Source organism: Entelurus aequoreus, linkage group LG14 (assembly GCF_033978785.1).
Source record: "Entelurus aequoreus isolate RoL-2023_Sb linkage group LG14, RoL_Eaeq_v1.1, whole genome shotgun sequence".
Classification (NCBI taxonomy): Eukaryota; Metazoa; Chordata; class Actinopteri; order Syngnathiformes; family Syngnathidae; genus Entelurus; species Entelurus aequoreus.
In genome coordinates, this window is record NC_084744.1 from 62,007,723 (window position 1) to 62,034,367 (window position 26,645).

Below are 26,645 nucleotides of genomic sequence, written 5' to 3' on the forward strand. Positions count from 1 at the left end.
TGGGTGTGGCTTATACATGGAACATTTTAGTTTTTCTCAAATTTAGTGGGTGTGGCTTATACATGGAAAATGTTTGTTTTTCTCCAATTTAGTGGGTGTGGCTTATACATGGAATTTTTTAAATCCAATTTAGTGGGTGTGGCTTATGCATGGAAAATGTTTGTTTTTCTTCAATTTAGTGGGTGTGGCTTATACATGGAAAATGTTAGTTTTTCTCAAATTTAGTGGGTGTGGCTTATACATGGAAAATGTTTGTTTTTCTCCAATTTAGTGGGTGTGGCTTATACATGGAAAATGTTTGTTTTTCTCACATTTAGTGGGTGTGGCTTATACATGGAAAATGTATGTTTTTTCTCACATTTGGTAGGTGCGGCTTATACATGGAAAATGTTTGGTTTTTTTTACATTTGGTAGGTGTGGCTTATACACGGAAAATGTTTGTTTTTCTCCAATTTAGTGGGTGTGGCTTATACATGGAAAATGTTTGTTTTTCTCCAATTTAGTGGGTGTGGCAGGTATGTGGGCTTGTATTAAGCCTCAGAGAGTTGAACGCCCCTGCCTTACATAGTTCCGGGTCACCCTTGGGCAAGGTGTAGCACCCGAATGCCCCCCCCATCAGGGTTACGATACCCCCCATGAACTACACTAAAAGAGGATGCGTTACCCGGCCCGGAGGAAGCCCGGGGCCCTCCTCCGGAGCTAGGCCCGGAGGTAGGGCTCGTCAGCGAGCGCCTGGTGGCCGGGCTTGCCACGGAGCCCGGCCGGGCACAGCCCGAAGAAGCTACGTGGACACACCATCTCCTCTGCCACGTGGGCCCACCACCCGCGGTCGGAACCAGTGGGGTCGGGTGCGCTGCCAAGTGGATGGCGGTGAAAGTGGAGGCTCCGGACGGACCAATTCGGGGCAGCAGAGGCTGACTTTCGGGACGTGGAACGTCTCTACGCTGGTGGGGAAGGAGCCTGAGCTGGTGCGAGAGGTGGAGCGCTACCGGTTGGATCTGGTGGGGCTTACCTCTACGAATAGCAAGGGCTCTGAAACCACACTCCTGGACAAGGGATGGACCTTGTTCACTTCTGGAGTTGCTCAGGGTGTGAGGGCACAGGCGGGTGTGGGGATACTCACGAGTCCCCGGCTGAGTGCCTGTACGTTGGAGTTCACCCCAGTGGACAAGAGGGTCGCCTCCCTTCGCCTTAGGGTTGGAGGGGGGAAAACTCTGACTGTTGTTTGTGCATACGCACCAAACAGGAGTTCAGAGTATTCAGCCTTCTTGGATACCTTGCATGGGGTCCTGTATGGGGCGCCGGCAGGGGATTCCATAGTCTTGCTGGGGGACTTCAACGCGCACGTGGGCAATGACAGTGATACTTGGACTGGCGTGATTGGGAGGAACGGTCTCCCTGATCTGAACCTGAGTGGTGGATTGTTATTGGACTTCTGTGCTAGTCACGGACTTGCGATAACAAACACCATGTTCAAGCATAAGGATGCTCATAGGTGTACCTGGTACCAGAGCACCCTAGGCCAAAGATCAATGATCGATTTTGTAATCGTATCAGCTGATCTGAGGCCGTATGTTTTGGACACTCGGGTGAAGAGAGGGGCTGAACTGTCAACTGATCACCATCTGGTGGTGAGTTGGGTTAGATGGCGGGGGAAACCTCTGGACAGACCTGGCAAACCCAAGCGTGTAGTGCGGGTGAACTGGGAACGTTTGGAGGAGTCCTCTGTCCGGAAGGACTTCAACTCCCACCTCCGGCGGGACTTCTCTGCCATCCCTGTGGAGGTTGGGGACATTGAACAGGAATGGGCAATGTTCAAAGCCTCTATTGCTAAAGCTGCAGATGCGAGCTGTGGCCAGAAGGTCTTAGGTGCCTCAAGGGGCGGTAACCCTCGAACACCCTGGTGGACAGTGGTGGTCAGGGAAGCCGTCCGACTGAAGAAGGAGTCCTACCGGGGTATGTTATCCCAGGGGACTCCGGAGGCAGTTGCAAGGTACCGACGGGCCCGAAGGGCAGCGGCCGTGGCTGTGGACGAGGCTAAGCAGAGGGTGTGGGAGCAGTTCGGGGAATCCATGGAGAAGGACTATCGGGCGGCACCAAAGCTGTTCTGGAAGACCATACGGCACCTCAGGAGGGGGAAGCAGGGAACCATCCAAGCTGTGTACGGCAAGGATGGGACTTTGCTGACTTCAAGTGAGGAAGTCGTGGGGCGTTGGAAAGAGCACTTTGAGGAACTCCTGAACCCAAATACATCAGACACACCCTCCCTGATAGGAGCAGGGCCTGAGGATGATGGGGGATCGACGTCGATCTCTCGGAGTGAAGTCACTGAGGTAGTTAGACAACTCCACAGTGGCAAAGCTCCGGGGGTTGACGAGATCCGTCCAGAAATGCTGAAGGCTCTGGGTGTTGATGGGCTGTCTTGGTTGATACGCCTTTTCAACATTGCGTGGAAGTCTGGGACAGTGCCGAGGGAGTGGCAGACTGGGGTGGTGGTTCCCCTTTTCAAAAAGGGGGACCAGAGGGTGTGTGCTAATTACAGGGGTATCACACTACTCAGCCTCCCTGGGAAAGTTTACGCCAAGGTACTGGAAAGGAGGGTCCGGCCGATAGTCGAACCTCAGATTCAAGAGGAGCAATGTGGATTCCGTCCTGGTCGTGGAACAACTGACCAACTCTTTACGCTTGCGGGAATCCTGGAGAGGGCCTGGGAGTATGCCTATCCAGTCTACATGTGTTTTGTGGATTTGGAGAAGGCGTATGACCGCGTCCCTCGGGAGATCTTGTGGGAGGTGCTGAGGGAGTACGGAGTGAGGGGAACCCTGCTGAGGGCCATCCAATCTCTGTACAACCAAAGCGAGAGTTGTGTCCGGGTGCTTGGATGTAAGTCGGATCCGTTTCCAGTGGGGGTTGGTCTCCGCCAGGGCTGCGCTCTGTCACCTATCCTGTTTGTGATTTTCATGGACAGGATTTCTAGGCGGAGTCGTGGCCATGGCGGAGAGGGTATACGTCTCGGGGGGCTAAAGGTTGCGTCACTGCTGTTTGCAGATGATGTGGTCCTGATGGCACCTTCGGTTCGTGACCTTCAGCTCTCACTGGATCGGTTCGCAGCCGAGTGTTCAGCGGCTGGAATGAGGATCAGCATCTCCAAATCTGAGGCCATGGTTCTCAGCAGGAAACCGATGGTTTGTACAGTCCGGGTAGGGGACAGGACTCTGTCCCAGGTGGAGGAGTTTAAGTATCTCAGGGTCTTGTTCACGAGTGAGGGAAAGATGGAGAAGGAAATCAGCCGGAGAATGGGAGCAGCTGGGGCAGTATTGCAGTCTCTCTGCCGCACTGTTGTGACCAAACGGGAGCTGAGCCAGAAGGCAAAGCTCTCGGTCTACCGAGCTATCTACATTCCTACTCTCACCTATGGTCATGAAGTGTGGGTAATGACCGAAAGAATAAGATCGCGGATACAAGCGGCCGAAATGAGTTTCCTCAGAAGGGTGGCTGGCATCTCCCTTAGAGATAGGGTGAGAAGTGCAGTCACCCGAGAGAGACTCGGAGTAGAGCCGCTGCTCCTTCGCTTGGAAAGGAGCCAGCTTAGGTGGTTCGGGCATCTCGTGCGGATGCCTCACGAGCGTCTCCCTAGGGAGGTCCTCGTTGCACGTCCCACTGGGAGGAGGCCCCGCGGCAGACCAAGGACCAGATGGGGGGATTACATCTCCTCTCTGGCCAGGGAACGCTTCGGGATTCCCCAGGAGGAAGTCGCAAATGTTGCTCTGGAGAGGGAAGTCTGGGGGTCTTTGCTGGAGCTGCTGTCCCCGCGACCCCATTCCGGATAAGCGGTTGAAGATGGATGGATGGATGGATGGCTTATACACGGAAAATGTTTGTTTTTCTCCAATTTAGTGGGTGTGGCTTATACATGGAAAATGTTTGTTTTTCTCCAATTTAGTGGGTGTGGCTTATACATGGAAAATGTTTGTTTTTCTCCAATTTAGTGGGTGTGGCTTATACATGGAAAATGTTTGTTTTTCTCCAATTTAGTGGGTGTGGCTTATACACCGGTGCACTCTATAGTCTGTAAAGTCCGGCAATTCAAACTAAATCTAAATGTCTGTCGGACATAAACAAGCATTTATATCACTTGAAACGTGGGGAAAAAACCAGTGCATCTGTAATAAAAAGAGTTAAATTAACTCCCCACATTTATTAAATTAATGAAAAAGTGTCCTAAAATAACGGAGCTGGTGGACTCTATTGGTGCCAATATTCAGAACTATCTGCATGACTTTATTTACAATCAAGAAATCAATTATTGATGTTCACTAATGGCTTTTATAATCTTACATGTCCCAATTTGGATGCATTTAAAATTATAAATATATTTTTTTTACTAGTTCTTCCCCTCCCAGGTAGCAACTCGGGGTATTATTTTTACTGTAGCACGTTAGCTGAAAGGCTTGATTAACCCCCCCCCCCCCCACCCCCCCCCCCACACACACACACCCTTCCCCAGGTTGCAGCAGAATGGATAAAAATCAGGTAATCAATTCAGGGTAAACATGACAAATGAGTCCCTGCAGTTAGTGGGTGCGTGCGCTGGTGGACAGACAGCAGACAGGACTTCTGGGAAATCACAAATGAAACAATCGGGTTGTTATCGCATCAGCAAACACTGCGAAAGGAAACCATGGACGGTCCGATGATGGATGGATCCATGGATGGATCGGCGGAGGGAGGAGATGATTCAGTGAGGCCTGCATGGACACAGATTGAATACGTGTGTGTGTGTGTGTGTGTGTGTGTGTGTGTGTGTGTGTGTGTGTGTGTGTGTGTGTGTGTGTGTGTGTGTGTGTGTGTGTGTGTGTGTGTGTTCTTGTATTTCCACCCTTTGCAACATTGCATATAATAGAGAATGTCTCATTTGCACCCCTGCTGGTCAAAATGAGGGTGGTCAACATATGAAATAACAAGTGTGTGTAAAAATTTGAAGGGCTCACCCCACTCTGGTCAACATATGAAATAACCAGTGTGTAAAAAAATTTAAGTGCGTCCCCCCTGGTCAACATACGAAATGACAAGTGTGTGTAAGAAATTGAAATGCGCCCCCTTTGGCCAAAATTAATTTAAAAAAATAAAATAAATGAATATGTATATAGAGACACGCTGTAATAATTTGAAGTTAATAATGAAGATTAAAAACCAATTACAAACCAAAAAATAAATAATAATAATAACTTAAAGCAGTCTTTTTCTCAAAATGTGTCGACTTTTTTCTTATAAAATTGGGAACAATTTCTCATATTCTTTCTGCTTCTGTAATATTGCAATATTTTCTTGTAAAATTATTACTTTTTTCATGTAAAATTATTACTTTTTTTAATCTAAAATTATTGCTTTTTTTTTTTATCTAAAATTATTACTTTTTTCATGTAAAATTATTACTTTTTAATGCAAAATGGTGACATTTGTCATATAAAATTCTGACTTTTATCACAATATTGCCAATTTTTTTGTTGTTCTTGTAAAATAGTGACATTTTCTGAGTAAAATTGGGACTTTTGTCATCATTTTGCCAAGTAAAATTCAGATTATTATTATAATATTGCCAACATGTTTAAGTTTTCCTATAAAATTGTGACTTTTGTCGAGTAAAATTACGACTCTTTTCATAAAATTGCCAAAATGTTAATAATGAAATAACAAGTGTGTGTAAAAATTTGAAGTGCTCCCCTTCTGGTCAACATATGAAATAACAAGTGTGTGTCAGAAATTGAAATGCGCCACCTTTGGCCGAAATTAATTAAAAAAAATTAATATGTATATAGAAACATACTGTAATAACTTGAAGTAAATAATGAAGATTAAACTTTTTTTTTTATTTTATACGCTAGGCTAAGCCACAGCGCCTCAAATGTTATCTTTTTTTTGTAAACTGAATTTAATAGGAAAAACATGAAAGAAAAAAAGTATTTTCTGACTTATTTTCTGAAATAAAAAATTCAAAATAATTTTTTAACTAAAAAGCAGTCTTTTTTCTCACAATGTGTCGACTTTTTTCTTATAAAATTGGGAACAATTTCTCATATTCTTTCTCCTTCTGTAATATTGCAATATTTTCTCGTAAAATTACTACTTTTGTCATGTAAAGTTACTCATTTTTAAATCTAAAATTATTACTTTCTTTATCTAAAATGATTAATTTTTTTATGTAAAATTATAACTTTTTAATGCAAAATGGTGACATTTGTCGTATAAAATTCTGACTTTTATCACAATATTGTCCATGTTTTTGTTGTTCATATAAAACGGTGACATTTTTTTGAGTAAAATTGTGACTTTTGTCATCATTTTGCCAAGTAAAATTCCGATTATTATTATAATATTGCCAAAATGTTTAAGTTTTCCTATAAAATTGTGACTTTTGTCGAGTAAAATTACAACTCTTTTCATAAAATTGCCAAAATGTTCATAATGAAATAACAAGTGTGTGTAAATATTTGAAGTGCTCCCCTTCTGGTCAACATATGAAATAACAAGTGTGTGAAAGAAATTGAAATGCGCCACCTTTGGCCAAAATTAATTAAAAAAAATAAAAAATGAATATGTATATAGAAACATACTGTAATAACTTGAAGTAAATAATGAAGATTAAAAACTTTTTTTAATTGTATACGCTAGGCTAAGCCACAGCGCCTCAAATGTTATCTTTTTTTTGTAAACTGAATTTAATAGGAAAAACATGAAAGAAAAAAAGTATTTTCTGACTTATTTTCTGAAAAAAAAATTCAAAATAATTTTCTAACTAAAAAGCAGTCTTTTTTGTCACAATGTGTCGACTTTTTCTTATAAAATTGGGAACAATTTCTCATATTCTTTCTGCTTCTGTAATATTGCGATATTTTCTCGTGAAATTACTACTTTTGTCATGTAAAATTACTACTTTTTTAAATCTAAAATTATTACTTTCTTTGTCTAAAATTATTACTTTTTTAATGTAAAATTATTACTTTTTAATGCAAAATGGTGACATTTGTCATATAAATTCTGACTTTTATCACAATATTGCCCATTTTTGGGTTGTTCTTGTAAAATAGTGACATTTTTTGAGTAAAATTATGACTTTTGTCATCATTTTGCCAAGTAAAATTCAGATTATTATTATAATATTGCCAAAATGTTACGTTTTCTTATAAAATTGTGACTTTTGTCGAGTAAAATTACGACTCTTTTCATAAAATTGCCAAAATGTTCATAATGAAATAACAAGTGTGTGTAAATATTGAAGTGCTCCCCTTCTGGTCAACATATGAAATAACAAGTGTGTGAAAGTAATTGAAATGCGCCACCTTTGGCCAAAATTTAAAAAAAATAAAAAAAATGAATATGTATATAGAAACATACTGTAATAACTTGAAGTAAATAATTAGATTAAAAACTTTTTTTATTTTATACGCTAGCTAAGCCACAGCGCCTCAAATGTTATCTTTTTTTTGTAAACTGAATTTAATAGGAAAAACATGAAAGAAAAAAAGTATTTTCTGACTTATTTTCTGAAATAAAAAATTCAAATATTTTTTTTAACTAAAAAGCAGTCTTTTTTGTCACAATGTGTCGACTTTTTTCTTATAAAATTGGGAACAATTTCTCATATTCTTTCTGCTTCTGTAATATTGCAATATTTTCTCGTAAAATTACTACTTTTGTCATGTAAAGTTACTAATTTTTAAATCTAAAATTATTACTTTCTTTATCTAAAATTATTAATTTTTTTATGTAAAATTATAACTTTTTAATGCAAAATGGTGACATTTGTCGTATAAAATTCTGACTTTTATCACAATATTGTCCAATTTTTTGTTGTTCATATAAAATAGTGAAATTTTTTGAGTAAAATTATGACTTTTGTCATCATTTTGCCAAGTAAAATTCTGATTATTATTATAATATTGCCAAAATGTTTAAGTTTTCCTATAAAATTGTGACATTTGTCGAGTAAAATTACGACTCTTTTCATAAAATTGCCAAAATGTTCATAATGAAATAACAAGTGTGTGTAAATATTTGAAGTGCTCCCCTTCTGGTCAACATATGAAATAACAAGTGTGTGAAAGAAATTGAAATGCGCCACCTTTGGCCAAAATTAATAAAAAATAATAAAAAATGAATATGTATATAGAAACATACTGTAATAACTTGAAGTAAATAATGAAGATTAAAAACTTTTTTTAATTTTATACGCTAGGCTAAGCCACAGCGCCTCAAATGTTATCTTTCTTTTGTAAACTGAATTTAATAGGAAAAACATGAAAGAAAAAAAGTATTTTCTGACTTATTTTCTGAAATAAAAAATTCAAAATAATTTTTTAACTAAAAAGCAGTCTTTTTTGTCACAATGTGTCGACTTTTTTCTTATAAAATTGGGAACAATTTCTCATATTCTTTCTGCTTCTGTAATATTGCAATATTTTCTCGTAAAATTACTACTTTTGTCATGTAAAGTTACTAATTTTTAAATCTAAAATGATTACTTTCTTTATCTAAAATGATTAATTTTTTAATGTAAAATTATAACTTTTTAATGCAAAATGGTGACATTTGTCGTATAAAATTCTGACTTTTATCACAATATTGTCCATTTTTTTGTTGTTCATATAAAACGGTGACATTTTTTTGAGTAAAATTGTGACTTTTGTCATCATTTTGCCAAGTAAAATTCCGATTATTATTATAATATTGCCAAAATGTTTAAGTTTTCCTATAAAATTGTGACTTTTGTCGAGTAAAATTACGACTCTTTTCATAAAATTGCCAAAATGTTCATAATGAAATAACAAGTGTGTGTAAATATTTGAAGTGCTCCCCTTCTGGTCAACATATGAAATAACAAGTGTGTGAAAGTAATTGAAATGCGCCACCTTTGGCCAAAATTAATTAAAAAAAATAAAAAATTAATATGTATATAGAAACATACTGTAATAACTTGAAGTAAATAATGAAGATTAAAAACTTTTTTTTATTTTATACGCTAGGCTAAGCCACAGCGCCTCAAATGTTATCTTTTTTTTGTAAACTGAATTTAATAGGAAAAACATGAAGAAAAAAAGTATTTTCTGACTTATTTTCTGAAATAAAAAATTCAAAATAATTTTTTTACTAAAAAGCAGTCTTTTTTGTCACAATGTGTCGACTTTTTTCTTATAAAATTGGGAACAATTTCTCATATTCTTTCTGCTTCTGTAATATTGCAATATTTTCTCGTAAAATTACTACTTTTGTCATGTAAAGTTACTAATTTTTAAATCTAAAATGATTACTTTCTTTATCTAAAATTATTAATTTTTTTATGTAAAATTATAACTTTTTAATGCAAAATGGTGACATTTGTCGTATAAAATTCCGACTTTTATCACAATATTGTCCATTTTTTTGTTGTTCATACAAAACGGTGACATTTTTTTGAGTAAAATTGTGACTTTTGTCATCATTTTGCCAAGTAAAATTCCGATTATTATTATAATATTGCCAAAATGTTTAAGTTTTCCTATAAAATTGTGACTTTTGTCGATTAAAATTACGACTCTTTTCATAAAATTGCCAAAATGTTCATGATGAAATAACAAGTGTGTGTAAATATTTGAAGTGCTCCCCTTCTGGTCAACATATTAAATAACAAGTGTGTGAAAGTAATTGAAATGCGCCACCTTTGGCCAAAATTAATTTTAAAAAATAAATAATTAATATGTATATAGAAACATACTGTAATAACTTGAAGTAAATAATGAAGATTAAAAACTTTTTTTTATTTTATACGCTAGGCTAAGCCACAGCGCCTCAAATGTTATCTTTCTTTTGTAAACTGAATTTAATAGGAAAAACATGAAAGAAAAAAAGTATTTTCTGACTTATTTTCTGAAATAAAAAATTCAAAATAATCTTTGAACTAAAAAGCAGTCTTTTTTGTCACAATGTGTCGACTTTTTTCTTATAAAATTGGGAACAATTTCTCATATTCTTTCTGCTTCTGTAATATTGCAATATTTTCTCGTAAAATTACTACTTTTGTCATGTAAAATTACTACTTTTTTAAATCTAAAATTATTACTTTCTTTGTCTAAAATTATTACCTTTTTAATGTAAAATTATTACTTTTTAATGCAAAATGGTGACATTTGTCATATAAAATTCTGACTTATCACAATATTGCCCATTTTTGGGTTGTTCTTGTAAAATAGTGACATTTTTTGAGTAAAATTATGACTTTTGTCATCATTTTGCCAAGTAAAATTCCGATTATTATTATAATATTGCCAAAATGTTTACGTTTTCTTATAAAATTTTGACTTTTGTCAAGTTATGACTCTTTTTGTAAAAAAAAATTGCCAAAATGTTATGCTTTTTCTTGTAAAACTGCGACTGTTATTGAGTTAAACTCCAACTTTTATCATAATATTGCACAAATGTTCAGTTTTTCTTGTCAAATTTTGACTTGCGTCGAGTAAAATGACGACTTTTATTATAATACTGCCAAAATGCGACGTTTTTCTTGTGAAATTGTGACCTTTTTCCCGTGAAATTCCAACTCATTTTTCACAACAAGCCTTTTTTTATATGTGCATAGTATGTATATATTATTAATGTTGTAAATACACTTCTTTATATATCTAGAAAGGCTGGTCCTAAAGAGGGAGGCTTTTTTCTCACGTCTCCAGAAGGTCAGAAATACACGTGTGTGTGTGTGTGTGTGTGTGTGTGTGTGTGTGTGTGTGTGTGTGTGTGTGTGTGTGTGTGTGTGTGTGTGTGTGTGTGTGTGTGTGTGTGTGTGTGTGTGTGTGTGTGTGTGTGTTAACCTTGGAGCTGTCAAGCAGATGGGAGATGGGAGGCTGCAGGGGATATGTGGAGGGGGATGAACACCGGGCCAGCTTTGCAGAGGCGCTGTTGGGTCAGAAAGAGGAAGAAAATGCATGTCTGCTTGACATGTTGCACAAATCAATGTAGCGCACGCACACACGCACGCACGCACACACACACACACACACACACACACACACACACACACACACACACACACACACACACACACACACACACACACACACACACACACACGTCCAGCTGGAGTGCAGCCAGACTGAAGTGTATTCATGCACGTGTCGGTCTGATTAAAGTCACTTATGCCAAATAATTGTACTGAAATGTGTTTCTCCTGCAGAAATAATGTTTACATAAATGTCTAAAATCTATATTCTTCAAATTAAGTAAGGAGGAAGGGGTGAGGGGGGTGAGGGGGGCGTCTGTCTGCAGGATCTGTGGGGAGGATTTAGCTGAATAAGACTGCTTTCTATTTAAATGTGTGTGTGTGTGTGTGTGTGTGTGTGTGTGTGTGTGTGTGTGTGTGTGTGTGTGTGTGTGTGTGTGTGTGTGTGTGTGTGTGTGTGTGTGTGTGTGTGTGTGTGTGTGTGTGTGTGTGTGTGTGTGTGTGTGTGTCCATTGGCTCAGCGCCCAGCTCCATTCCCCCAGCTGATTAGGGTTAATGGCCTATGAGCAGCAGGAATGATCTGCCCTCCCATTGGCTGCCTGGCTGCAGAGTGGGCGGGGCTGCCAGCGAGTGACAGATGGCAGCACTGTGTGTGTGTGTGCGTGTGTGTGTGTGTGTGTTTGCGTACAATGGACAGATATACAATGGCGGTCGTCTTTCACTCCTCTTTTGTTTTCTTTTTTTTTTCTAATCTATTTCACAAATGTTGACATGCATCCATCAATCTGATGCACACACGACCTCTTCTTACCCACACTTTGGTTAGTCATCAGCCAGCACTGGTACCTGGAACCCAAGACACAATGAACGGAGTACACACACACACACACACACACACATTTGTGTATTTCTGACCTTCTGGAGACGTGAGAAAAAAGCCTCCCTCTTTAGGACCAGCCTTTCTAGATATATAAAGAAGTGTATTTACAACATTAATAATATATACATACTATGCACATATAAAAAAAAAAGCTTGTTGTGAAAAATGAGTTGGAATTTCACAAGAAAAAGGTCACAATTTCACAAGAAAATAATTTTGCCAGTGTTATAATAAAAGTCGTCATTTTACTCAATGCAAGTCGAAATTTGACAAGAAAAACTGAACATTTGTGCAATATTATGATAAAAGTTGGAATTTTACTCAATAACAGTCGCAGTTTTACAAGAAAAGCTGAACATTTTGGGCAATTTTATGAAAAGAGTTGGAATTTTATTCGACAAAAGTCACAATTTTAGAAGAAAACTTTAAAATGTTGGCAATATTATAATAATAATCGGAATTTTACTTGGCAAAATGATGACAAAGTCATAATTTTACTCCAAAAATGTCACCGTTTTACAAGAACAACAAAAAAAAATGGGCAATATTGTTATAAAAGTCAGAATTTTACATGACAAATGTCACCATTTTGCATATAAAAAAAGCTTGTTGTGAAAAATGAGTTGGAATTTCACAAGAAAAACGTGGAATGTTGGCAGTGTTATAATAAAAGTCGTCGTTTTACTCCACGCAAGTCAACATTTTACAAGAAAAATCTGAAAATGTGTGCAATATTATGATAAAAGTTGGAATTTTACTCAATAACAGTCGCAGTTTTACAAGAAAAGCTTAAATTTTTGGCAATTTTATGAAAAGAGTTGGAATTTTATTCGACAAAAGTCACAATTTTAGAAGAAAACTTTAAAATGTTGGCAATATTATAATAAAAATCGGAATTTTACTTGGCAAAATGATGACAAAGTCATCGTTTTACTCAAAAGTGGCACTGTTTTACAAGAACATCAAACAACTGGGCAATATTGTGATAAAAGTCAGAATTTTATACGACAAGTCACCATTTTGCATGAAAGAGCAATAATTTTACATAAAAAAAAGTAACAATTTTACGAGAAAATACTGCAATATTACAGAAACAGAAACGATATGAGAAAAACCTTTGCCAATTTTGTTAGGAAAAAGTCGACACGTTGTGAGAAAAATAATTTTAGTTGAATTCTTTGTTTGTAATTGTTTTTTTATCTTCATTATTTACTTCAAGTTATTACAGTATGTCTCTATATACATATTTATTTTATTTTTCATTAATTTTGGCCAAAGGAGGCACATTTCAATTTTTTACACACACTTGTTATTTCATATGTTGACAGCACACACACACACACACACACACACACACACACACACACACACACACACACACACACACACACACACACACACACACACACACACACACACACACACACACACACACACACACACACTCTTGTAAAAGCCTCCCTATTTAGGACCAGCCTTTCTAGATATATAAAGAAGTGTATTTACAACATTAATAATATATACATACTATGCACGTATAAAAAAAAGCTTGTTGTGAAAAATGAGTTGGAATTTCACAAGAAAAACGTAGAATTTTGGCAGTGTTATAATAAAAGTCCTCATTTTACTCAACGCAAGTCAACATTTGACAAGAAAAACTGAACATTTGTGCAATATTATGATAAAAGTTGGAATTTTACTCAATAACAGTCGCAGTTTTACTAGAAAAAGCTTAACATGTTGGCAATTGTATGTAAAGAGTCGTAATTTTACCTGACAAAACTCACAATTTTATTAGAAAACTTTAACACTTTGGCAACATTCTTAGAATAATCAGAATTTTGCTTCACAAAATGATGAGAAAAGTCATCATTTTACTCAATTTTTTTTTTTACTGTTTTACAAAAACAAAAAAATGGGCGATATTGTGATAAAAGTCAGAATTTTATATGACAAATGTTACCATTTTGCATTAAAAAGTAATTGTTTTACATCGAAAAGTCATAATTTTACATAAAGTCACAATTTTACGAGAAAACATTGCAATGTTACAGAAGCAGAAAGAATATGAGAAATTGTTCCCAATTTTATAAGAAAAAAGTTGACACATTGTGAGAAAAAGACTGCTTTTGTTATTTCATATGTTGACCAGAAGGGGAGCACTTCAAATTTTTACACACACTTGTTATTTCATTATGAACATTTTGGCAATTTTATGAAAAGAGTCGTAATTTTACTCGACAAATGTCACAATTTTATAGGAAAACTTAAACATTTTGGCAATATTGTAATAATAATCGGAATTTTACTTGGCAAAATGATGACAAAAGTCACAATTTTACTCAGAAAATGTCACTATTTTACAAGAACAACAAAAACATTGGCAATATTGTGATAAAAGTCGGAATTTGACATGACAAATGTCACCATTTTGGATTAAAAAGTAATAATTTTACATTAAAAAAGTAATAATTTTAGATTTTAAAAAAGTAATAATTTTACATTAAAAAAAGTAATAATTTTACATATTAAAGTAATCATTTTATGAGAAAATATTGCAATATTACAGAAACAGAAAGAATATGAGAAATTGTTCCCAATTTTATAAGAAAAAAGTCGACACATTGTGAGAAAAAGACTGCTTTTAGTTCATTTATTAATTAATGTATTTATTTTGTTTGTAATTGTTTTTTAATCTTAATTATTTACTTCAAGTTATTACAGTATGTCTCTATATACATATGTATTTTATTATTTTTATTTTATTATTTTAAATTATTTTTGGCCAAAGGGGCCGCATTTCAATTTCTTACACACACTTGTTATTTCATATGTTGACCAGAGGGGGAGCACTTGACATTTTTACACGCACTTGTTGTTTCATATGTTGACCAGAGGGGGAGCACTTGACATTTTTACACGCACTTGTTATTTCATATGTTGACCAGAGGGGGAGCACTTGAAATTTTTACACGCACTTGTTATTTCATATGTTGACCAGAGGGGGAGCACTTGAAATTTTTACACACACTTGTTATTTCATATGTTGACCAGAGGGGGAGCACTTGAAATTTTTTACACACACTTGTTATTTCATATGTTGACCAGAGGGGGAGCACTTGAAATTTTTACACACACTTGTTATTTCATATGTTGACCAGAGGGGGAGCACTTGAAATTTTTACACACACTTGTTATTTCATATGTTGACCAGAGGGGGAGCACTTGAAATTTTTACACACACTTGTTATTTCATATGTTGACCACAGGGGGAGCACTTGAAATTTTTACACACACTGGTTATTTCATATGTTGACCAGACGGGGAGCACTTGAAATTTTTACACACACTTGTTATTTCATATGTTGACCAGAGGGGGAGCACTTGAAATTTTTACCCACACTTGTTATTTCATATGTTGACCAGAGGGGGAGCACTTGACATTTTTACACACACTTGTTATTTCATATGTTGACAGTCAATTTTTGGGGGGGGACCACCCTCATGTTGACCAGCAGGGGGTGCAAATGAGACATTGTCTATTAGATGCAATGTTATTGATTTATGTCATCACTTGTTCACACCTCCTCATATGGAAGATACTTTTCCTTCTTCACGTCTCAAGAAGGGTTTTGCAGTGTGTGTGTGTGTGTGTGTGTGTGTTGTGTGTGTGTGTGTGTGTGTGTGTGTGTGTGTGTGTGTGTGTGTGTGTGTGTGTGTGTGTGTGTGTGTGTGTGTGTGTGTGTGTGTGTGTGTGTTCCGTGTGTGTGTTTCATGTGTTTGTGTGTAAGTGTGTTTTATGTGTGTGTGTGTTTCATGTGAGTGTGTGTGTTCCGTGTGTGTGTGTGTGTTTCATGTGTTTGTGTGTAAGTGTGTTTCATGTGTGTGTGTGTTTCATGTGAGTGTGTGTGTTCCGTGTGTGTGTGTGTGTTTCATGTGTTTGTGTGTAAGTGTGTTCCATGTGTGTGTGTGTTTCATGTGAGTGTGTTTTCCACGTGTGTGTGTGTGTGTGTGTTTCATGTGTTTGTGTGTAAGTGTGTTCCATGTGTGTGTGTGTTTCATGTGAGTGTGTGTGTTCCGTGTGTGTGTGTGTGTGTGTGTTTCATGTGTTTGTGTGTAAGTGTGTTCCATGTGTGTGTGTGTTTCATGTGAGTGTGTTTCATGTGAGTGTGTGTGTTTCATGTGAGTGTGTGTGTTCCATGTGTGTGTGTGTGTGTGTGTGTGTTTCATGTGAGTGTGTTTCATGTGAGTGTGTGTGTTCCGTGTGTGTGTGTGTTTCATATGTTTGTGTGTAAGTGTGTTTCATGTGAGTGTGTGTGTTTCATGTGTACGTGTGTGTGTTTCATGTGAGTGTGTGTGTTCCATGTGTGTGTACGTGTTTTCCATGTGTATGTGTGTTTCATGTGTGTGTACGTGTGTGTGTTTCATGTGAGTGTGTTTTCCATGTGTGTGTGTGTGTTTCATGTGTTTGTGTGTAAGTGTGTTCCATGTGTGTGTGTGTTTCATGTGAGTGTGTGTGTGTGTGTGTTCCGTGTGTGTGTTTCATGTGTTTGTGTGTAAGTGTGTTTTATGTGTGTGTGTGTTTCATGTGAGTGTGTGTGTTCCGTGTGTGTGTGTGTGTTTCATGTGTTTGTGTGTAAGTGTGTTTCATGTGTGTGTGTGTTTCATGTGAGTGTGTGTGTTCCGTGTGTGTGTGTGTGTTTCATGTGTTTGTGTGTAAGTGTGTTTTATGTGTGTGTGTGTTTCATGTGAGTGTGTGTGTTCCGTGTGTGTGTGTGTGTGTGTTTCATGTGTTTGTGTGTAAGTGTGTTCCATGTGTGTGTGTGTTTCATGTGAGTGTGTGTGTTCCGTGTGTGTGTGTGTGTGTGTGTGTGTTTCATGTGTTTGTGTGTAAGTGTGTTTCATGTGAGTGTGTGTGTTCCGTGTGTGTGTGTGTGTGTTTCATGTGTTTGTGTGTAAGTGTGTTTCATGTGAGTGTGTGTGTTTCATGTGTGTGTGTTTCATGTGAGTGTGTGTGTTCCGTGTGTGTGTGTGTGTTTCATGTGTTTGTGTGTTTCATGTGTTTCATGTGAGTGTGTGTTTCATGTGTGTGTGTGTTCCATGTGTGTGTGTGTGTGTGTGTTTCATGTGTTTGTGTGTAAGTGTGTTTCATGTGAGTGTGTGTGTTTCATGTGTGTGTGTTTCATGTGAGTGTGTGTGTTTCATGTGTGTGTGTTTCATGTGTTTGTGTGTAAGTGTGTTTCATGTGTGTGTGTTTCATGTGAGTGTGTGTGTTCCGTGTGTGTGTGTGTGTTTCATGTGTTTGTGTGTAAGTGTGTTCCATGTGTGTGTGTGTTTCATGTGAGTGTGTGTGTTCCGTGTGTGTGTGTGTGTGTGTTTCATGTGTTTGTGTGTAAGTGTGTTCCATGTGTGTGTGTGTTTCATGTGAGTGTGTGTGTTCCGTGTGTGTGTGTGTGTGTGTGTGTGTGTGTTTCATGTGTTTGTGTGTAAGTGTGTTTCATGTGAGTGTGTGTGTTCCGTGTGTGTGTGTGTGTGTTTCATGTGTTTGTGTGTAAGTGTGTTTCATGTGAGTGTGTGTGTTTCATGTGTGTGTGTGTTTCATGTGAGTGTGTGTGTTCCGTGTGTGTGTGTGTGTTTCATGTGTTTGTGTGTAAGTGTGTTCCATGTGTGTGTGTGTTTCATGTGAGTGTGTGTGTTCCGTGTGTGTGTGTGTGTGTGTTTCATGTGTTTGTGTGTAAGTGTGTTCCATGTGTGTGTGTGTTTCATGTGAGTGTGTGTGTTCCGTGTGTGTGTGTGTGTGTGTGTGTTTCATGTGTTTGTGTGTAAGTGTGTTTCATGTGAGTGTGTGTGTTCCGTGTGTGTGTGTGTGTGTTTCATGTGTTTGTGTGTAAGTGTGTTTCATGTGAGTGTGTGTGTTTCATGTGTGTGTGTTTCATGTGAGTGTGTGTGTTCCGTGTGTGTGTGTGTGTTTCATGTGTTTGTGTGTTTCATGTGTTTCATGTGAGTGTGTGTTTCATGTGTGTGTGTGTTCCATGTGTGTGTGTGTGTGTGTGTTTCATGTGTTTGTGTGTAAGTGTGTTTCATGTGAGTGTGTGTGTTTCATGTGTGTGTGTTTCATGTGAGTGTGTGTGTTCCGTGTGTGTGTGTGTGTTTCATGTGTTTGTGTGTAAGTGTGTTCCATGTGTGTGTACGTGTGTTACATGTTTATGTGTGTTTCATGTGAGTGTATGTGTGTGTTTGTATGTATGAGGTGCCATCACACCTGCTGAAGACACAGTGTGTGTGAGAGCAGCATATATATACATATACACACACACATATATATATATATATATATATATATATATATATATATATGTATATATATATATATATATATATATATATATATATATATATATATATATATATATATATATATATATATATATATATATGTGTGTGTGTGTATATATATATGTATGTGTGTATATATATGTATATACGTGTATATATGTATATACATACGTTTATTTAAACCGAGAAGGTGGCAAATAGTGTATTTTATTTATGTCACCACAGGAAGTAGTGGTTATTTGTTAGCTCGGTGTGTGTGAGGAAGCTAAACATCTTAGCTGTCTCTTTGCACAGTTGAGCAGAGAATAGTCCGCAAGTACATTGGCATTAAAAGAGCAATCCGTAGCGGTATATCAAGTGTGTCCTTGTGGGGATCGACCAGTCGTAAAAGTGTGTGTTTTGTATCTGCTTGTTCAGGGATAGAGGACCAAGTTCCATGCTACTTTTGGACAATATATATATATATATTATTAAACACAGTTTTGTCTTTGCCAAAAAAAAGGAGTCGGCTAAAACTGGGCCTGTCCTGTCTTTGTCTTCCAGGGTTCCACCTGAGCGGCACCGTCACTGAGCCCGCCTCACCCTCAGAGCCGGAGGTCACCCACAAGGTGGCCATCAGCTTCGACCGCTGCAAAATCACCTCCGTCACCTGCGGCTGCGGTAACCGCGACATCTTCTACTGCGCCCACGTGGTGGCGCTGTCCCTCTACAGGATCCGCAAACCCGAACAGGTAAGAGTTTTTGATGTGGTGTACAGTTCAGGTGACCCGATACCACTTGTCACACATTCAAACTTGATGTTTCTATCTGGGTCTTTAATGCAATACAGACTTTAATGAAGTGAAATTACATCAACATTTTAATGGATGACAACATTCTCAGAAAACAGGACGGGTGCTGTTGACATTTTAACCGATACCGTATCAATTACTTGTACCTGAAATTGATACGGTACTCCATTTTTTGGTATTTTTTTATGTTTGTTAGTAAATATATTTTTGTTTTAAATGAATTTAAAAATTAAAAATTTTTATTGCGACATGAAAATATTGCTGCTGTTTATGATAATTAGTGTTGTCCCGATACCAAAATTATTTTGATACTTTTTAGGACTTGTCAATACTTTTCTAAATAAAGGGGACCACAAAAAATGTCATTATTGGCTTTATTTAAACAAAAATACAACACTGGATTAGATGATCAGGGGTGACCCGAGCCGAACAACCTTCCCTAGTCATGGGGCAGAAAAAAATAAGTCGGACCAGCACAGAAAGTCAACACACACGGTCACTTGAACACGCTGAACTTTGTGGATATTATCAAATAAAAATCTCTACGCCGTGAAAAAAAAAGGCCAAATTACACTCATTTAAATCCATTCCAATGCATGATGGGAAATAAGCAAAAGACTCTCCACACTTATTTGACTTTTAGCTGCTTGATATTTCTGATTATTTACACAACTTTAAAGAGGTCGTCATGGACGTAAACAAGGTAGGAGTTGAACTTTGATATACTCTTAATATTCAATTATTAAATTATATATATATATATATATATATATATATATATATATATATATATATATATATATATATATATATATATATATATATATATATATATATATATATATATATATATATATATATATATATATATATATATATATATATATATATATATCAGCACCGGTACCAAAATGAATTTCGATACTTTTTGATACTTTTCTAAATAAAGGGGACCACAAAAAATGTCATTATTGTCTTTATTGTAACACAAAAATGTTAGTGTACATGAAACATATGTTTATTATTGTCATTTAGTCCTTCAATAAAATAGTGAATATACTAGACAACTTGTCTTTTAGTAGTAAGTAAACAACGTTTTTGTGCAAAATAACACTATGAACGGAAAAAAATATTAAAAACATTACTGTATTTGAAATTTTCTAATAAAGTAGTCAAACAAAAATGTCAAAATAACACTATGAACTAGTGTTGTCCCCATACAAATATTTAGGTACCGGTACCAATATGTATTTCGATACTTTTTGGTATTTTTGATACTTTTTTCTAAATAAAGGGGTCCACAAAAAATGTAATTATTGTCTTTATTTGAACAAAAAATGTTAGTGTACATGAAACATATGTTTATTATTGTCATTTAGTCCTTCAATAAAATAGTGAACTTGTCTTTTAGTAGTAAGTAAACAATGTTTTTGTGCAAAATAACACTATAAACGGAAAAAAATATTAAAAACATTACTGTATTTGAAATTTTCTAATAAAGTAGTCAAACAAAAATGTCAAAATAACACTATGAACTAGTGTTGTCCCGATACAAATATTTAGGTACCGGTACCAATATGTATTTCGATACTTTTCGGTACTTTTTGATACTTTTCTGAATAAAGGGGACCACAAAAAAATGTCATTATTGTCTTTATTGTAACACAAAAATGTTAGTGTACATGAAAAATATGTTTATTATTGTCATTTAGTCCTTCAATAAAATAGTGAACTTGTCTTTTAGTAGTAAGTAAACAATGTTTTTGTGCAAAATAACACTATAAACGGAAAAAAAAATTAAAAACATTACTGTATTTGAAATTTTCTAATGAAGTAGTCAAACAAAAATGTCAAAATAACACTATGAACTAGTGTTGTCTCCATACAAATATTTAGGTACCGGTACCAATATGTATTTCGATACTTTTTGGTATTTTTGATACTTTTTTCTAAATAAAGGGGTCCACAAAAAATGTAATTATTGTCTTTATTGTAACAAAAAATGTTAGTGTACATGAAACATATGTTTATTATTGTCATTTAGTCCTTAAATAAAATAGTGAACTTGTCTTTTAGTAGTAAGTAAACAACGTTTTTGTGCAAAATAACACTATGAACGGAAAAAAAATAAAAACATTACTGTTTTTGAAATGTTCTAATAAAGTAGTCAAACAAAAATGTCAAAATAACACTATGAACTAGTGTTGTCCCCATACAAATATTTAGGTACCGGTACCAATATGTATTTCGATACTTTTTGGTATTTTTGATACTTTTTTCTAAATAAAGGGGTCCACAAAAAATGTAATTATTGTCTTTATTTGAACAAAAAATGTTAGTGTACTTGAAACATATGTTTATTATTGTCATTTAGTCCTTCAATAAAATAGTGAACTTGTCTTTTAGTAGTAAGTAAACAATGTTTTTGTGCAAAATAACACTATAAACGGAAAAAAAAATTAAAAACATTACTGTATTTGAAATTTTCTAATGAAGTAGTCAAACAAAAATGTCAAAATAACACTATGAACTAGTGTTGTCCCATACAAATATTTAGGTACCGGTACCAATATGTATTTCGATACTTTTCGGTATTTTTGATACTTTTTTATGAATAAAGGGGTCCACAAAAAATGTAATTATTGTCTTTATTTGAACAAAAAATGTTAGTGTACATGAAACATATGTTTATTATTGTCATTTAGTCTTTCAATAAAATACTGAACTTGTCTTTTAGTAGTAAGTAAACAATGTTTTTGTGCAAAATAACACTATAAACGGAAAAAAAAATTAAAAACATTACTGTATTTGAAATTTTCTAATAAAGTAGTCAAACAAAAATGTCAAAATAACACTATGAACTAGTGTTGTCCCGATACAAATATTTAGGTACCGGTACCAATATGTATTTCGATACTTTTCGGTACTTTTTGATACTTTTCTGAATAAAGGGGACCACAAAAAAATGTCATTATTGTCTTTATTGTAACACAAAAATGTTAGTGTACATGAAACATATGTTTATTATTGTCATTTAGTCCTTCAATAAAATAGTGAACTTGTCTTTTAGTAGTAAGTAAACAATGTTTTTGTGCAAAATAACACTATAAACGGAAAAAAAAATTAAAAACATTGCTGTATTTGAAATTTTCTAATGAAGTAGTCAAACAAAAATGTCAAAATAACACTATGAACTAGTGTTGTCCCCATACAAATATTTAGGTACCGGTACCAATATGTATTTCGATACTTTTCGGTATTTTTGATACTTTTTTATGAATAAAGGGGTCCACAAAAAATGTAATTATTGTCTTTATTGTAACACAAAAATGTTAGTGTACATGAAACATATGTTTATTATTGTCATTTAGTCCTTCAATAAAATAGTGAACTTGTCTTTTAGTAGTAAGTAAACAACGTTTTTGTGCAAAATAACACTATGAACGGAAAAAAAATAAAAACATTACTGTATTTGAAATTTTCTAATAAAGTAGTCAAACAAAAATGTCAAAATAACACTATGAACTAGTGTTGTCCCCATACAAATATTTAGGTACCGGTACCAATATGTATTTCGATACTTTTTGGTATTTTTGATACTTTTTTCTAAATAAAGGGGTGCACAAAAAATGTAATTATTGTCTTTATTGTAACAAAAAATGTTTGTGTACATGAAACATATGTTTATTATTGTCATTTAGTCCTTAAATAAAATAGTGAACTTGTCTTTTAGTAGTAAGTAAACAACGTTTTTGTGCAAAATAACACTATAAACGGAAAAAAAAATTAAAAACATTACTGTATTTGAAATTTTCTAATAAAGTAGTCAAACAAAAATGTCAAAATAACACTATGAACTAGTGTTGTCCCGATACAAATATTTAGGTACCGGTACCAATATGTATTTCGATACTTTTTGGTATTTTTGATACTTTTTTCCAAATAAAGGGGTCCACAAAAAATGTAATTATTGTCTTTATTTGAACAAAAAATGTTAGTGTACATGAAACATATGTTTATTATTGTCATTTAGTCCTTAAATAAAATAGTGAACTTGTCTTTTAGTAGTAAGTAAACAACGTTTTTGTGCAAAATAACACTATGAACGGAAAAAAAATAAAAACATTATTGTATTTGAAATTTTCTAATAAAGTAGTCAAACAAAAATGTCAAAATAACACTATGAACTAGTGTTGTCCCGATACAAATATTTAGGTACCGGTACCAATATGTATTTCGATACTTTTTGGTATTTTTGATACTTTTTTCCAAATAAAGGGGTCCACAAAAAATGTAATTATTGTCTTTATTTGAACAAAAAATGTTAGTGTACATGAAACATATGTTTATTATTGTCATTTAGTCCTTAAATAAAATAGTGAACTTGTCTTTTAGTAGTAAGTAAACAACGTTTTTGTGCAAAATAACACTATGAACGGAAAAAAAATAAAAACATTACTGTATTTGAAATTTTCTAATAAAGTAGTCAAACAAAAATGTCAAAATAACACTATGAACTAGTGTTGTCCCGATACAAATATTTAGGTACCGGTACCAATATGTATTTCGATACTTTTTGGTATTTTTGATACTTTTTCATGAATAAAGGGGTCCACAAAAAATGTAATTATTGTCTTTATTGTAACACAAAAATGTTAGTGTACATGAAACATATGTTTATTATTGTCATTTAGTCCTTCAATAAAATAGTGAACTTGTCTTTTAGTAGTAAGTAAACAATGTTTTTGTGCAAAATAACACTATGAACGGAAAAAAAATAAAAACATTACTGTATTAGAAATTTTCTAATAAAGTAGTCAAACAAAAATGTCAAAATAACACTATGAACTAGTGTTGTCCCGATACAAATATTTAGGTACCGGTACCAATATGTATTTCGATACTTTTCGGTATTTTTGATACTTTTTTATGAATAAAGGGCACCACAAAAAATGTCATTATTGTCTTTATTGTAACACAAAAATGTTAGTGTACATGAAACATATGTTTATTATTGTCATTTAGTCCTTCAATAAAATAGTGAGTAATTAACATATTGTGTCATTTATACACCTATTATTTTGTACACATTATGAGTGAAAAACTGTAAAAAATGGATTATTAATCCACTTGTTCATTTACTGTTAATATCTGCTTACGTTCTGTTTTAACATGTTCTATTTTTTTTTCAAGGTAGCAAACCTTTAGAATAGGATACAGTTTTTCTCGCTACTGTATTGTAAATTTTCTAATAAAGTAGTCAAACAAAATTGTCTTTCTTGGATTTACTTGAGAAGCTCGAGTATCTCAAAAAAGGCACAGGTCACATTCATGTAAGGAGTACGCAATAGGAAGTTGTGTTGTCCTGATACCAATATTTTGGTACCGGTACCAGTATCAAAATGTATTTTGATATTTTTCGGTACTTTTCGAATTAAAGAGGACCACAAAAAATGTCATTATTGTCTTTATTGTAACACAAAAATGTTAGTGTACATGAAACATATGTTTATTATTGTCATTTAGTCCTTCAATAAAATAGTGAACTTGTCTTTTAGTAGTAAGTAAACAAACAAAGACTCCTAATTAACATATTGTGTCATTTATACACCTATTATTTTGTACACACTATTAAGGACAAACTGTAAAAAATTAATTATTAATCTACTTGTTCATTTACTGTTAATATCTGCTTATTTTCTGTTTCAACATGTTCTATCTACACTTCTGTTCAAATGCAATAATCACTTATTCTTCTCTTCTTTGATACTTGACATTAGTTTTGGACGATACCACACATTTAGGTATGGATGCGATACCAAGTAGTTTCAGGATCATACATTGGTCATATTTACTGACTTTATAAACATAATATACATTTATTAAAACCGAAAGAAGATTTTGTGATGCCAAAAAATATCGACGTAATCATCGTAGTATCAACTAGATACACTCTTGTACTTGGTATCATCACAGTGGATGTCAGGTGTAGATCCACCCATGGCGTTTGTTTACATTGTGACGCCGGTGAGCTATTGTATCCTCCTACGGTGTGTAGTGAAGCATGTTTAGCTATTCCTCCTCCTCCAGTGATAATGCTACTTGTAAGAAACTCCCTTTATTTGTCGCCACGGAGGCCAGGATTAGTGATTTAAGAAGTAGTCTTAAAGCAGCTCTTCCTGAGGGTGTTTCAGTGTTACCTTTATCTTTACTTTTTTACACCAAAATGCGTCCGTTGTCCCTTTTCTGTCTACACACTGTGTCTGCTTGTAAGTACTCTGTGTGTGCGCGCTGCCCAACATGCTCCTCGGCTCGTAAAACCAGCAATGTCACCACGTTGCCTGTAAAAAATTTAAAAAAAATTAAAAAAATATGGCGAACCAGTACTTTTCAGAGGCGGTATAGTAGCGGTATAATGATTCATTAGTATCGCGGTACGATACTGATACCGGTATATACCGTACGACCCTAATGATAACTGCTGTCCAGTTGTTACATCTTTGTTTTTTAATCGCATTTCTGAGTTTCAATTACAGTCGTAACTCCAAGACGTTCGATGGCTCCGCCGCTCCCAGTCTGTGGAACGCTCTCCCTGACCACCTGAGGGCACCACAGACTGTGGAGGCTTTTAAAAAAGGCTTAAAAACCCTTCTTTTTTAAAAAAAAAACTACCTTTTTTTATATATATATTCATACTAGTTTTAGCTATTTGGGTGTTCTAGTTTTTATTTTTTTTTATTTTTAATTATCTTTTTATTTATATATATATATATATATATATATATATATATATATATATATATATATATATATATATATATATATGTATGTGTGGGAAAAAATCACAAGACTATTTCATCTCTACAGGCCTGTTTCATGAGGGATTTCCTCAATCCTCAGGAGATATATATATATATATATATATATATATATATATATATATATTTTTTTTTTTTAATACACTGTAGCACTTTGAGGTTGTTTACTCAATGTAAAGTGCTTTTTACAAATAAAATCTATTATTATTATTATTATTATTATTATTGGCTGGTGTTTTGTTGCGCCCTCAAAAGTGTTCATACTGTAAGTATTGTACTTACCACGCAGCAGTTGTTTGATCGTAGCGTGCATCTTAGTTGTAGTTTTCATTCAACAATTCAAGAAACCGCTCGTGGCAAAGTACTAAAGTACGTTTATTTATTATGGAAAAAATGTATTCGGTTTTTGTACGATACGGTCTTACTAATTGGATATCAAGGTGCCGCTGTTTTTGAAATGTGTATCATGTAATGCAGATCCTTGGTGGAAATGGTAGTAATTTACTGTTCTTGTTGCAGGTGAAGCTCCGCTTGCCCATCTCCGAGACCCTGTTCCAGATGAACCGGGACCAGCTGCAGAAACTGGTCCAGTACCTGATCACAGCCCACCACACAGAGGTGCTGCCCACGGCTCAGAAGCTGGCAGATGAGATCCTCTCATCCAACTCTGAGATCAACCAGGTTCATGGTGAGACAACTTCCTTAGTCGGGGTTGTGTCGGGGGTTGAAAGGACAGTGTTGTATGTGGGAGGCAGGTGGTGTCGCAGACCACCTCCTCTGTTCAGGGATGTTTTTGTGGTTGAAAGGACAGTGTTGTATGTGGGAGGCAGGTGGTGTCGCAGACCACCTCC

General features: G+C 35.1%; 1 protein-coding gene across 3 annotated transcripts in view; it reads left to right on the plus strand.

Annotated features, from left to right (window-relative positions):
• LOC133665175 (zinc finger SWIM domain-containing protein 5-like) overlaps window positions 1-26,645 on the plus strand; it is a 194,542-nt gene that overhangs the window by 122,295 nt on the left and 45,602 nt on the right. For all 3 annotated transcript variants that reach the window (XM_062070409.1, XM_062070407.1, XM_062070408.1), the window contains exons 2-3: window positions 18,729-18,916; window positions 26,314-26,482. In XM_062070409.1, the coding sequence (XP_061926393.1) occupies window positions 26,353-26,482 (130 nt within the window). In that variant the 5' untranslated portion in view covers window positions 18,729-18,916; window positions 26,314-26,352. The remainder of the gene's footprint in view (window positions 1-18,728; window positions 18,917-26,313; window positions 26,483-26,645) is intronic.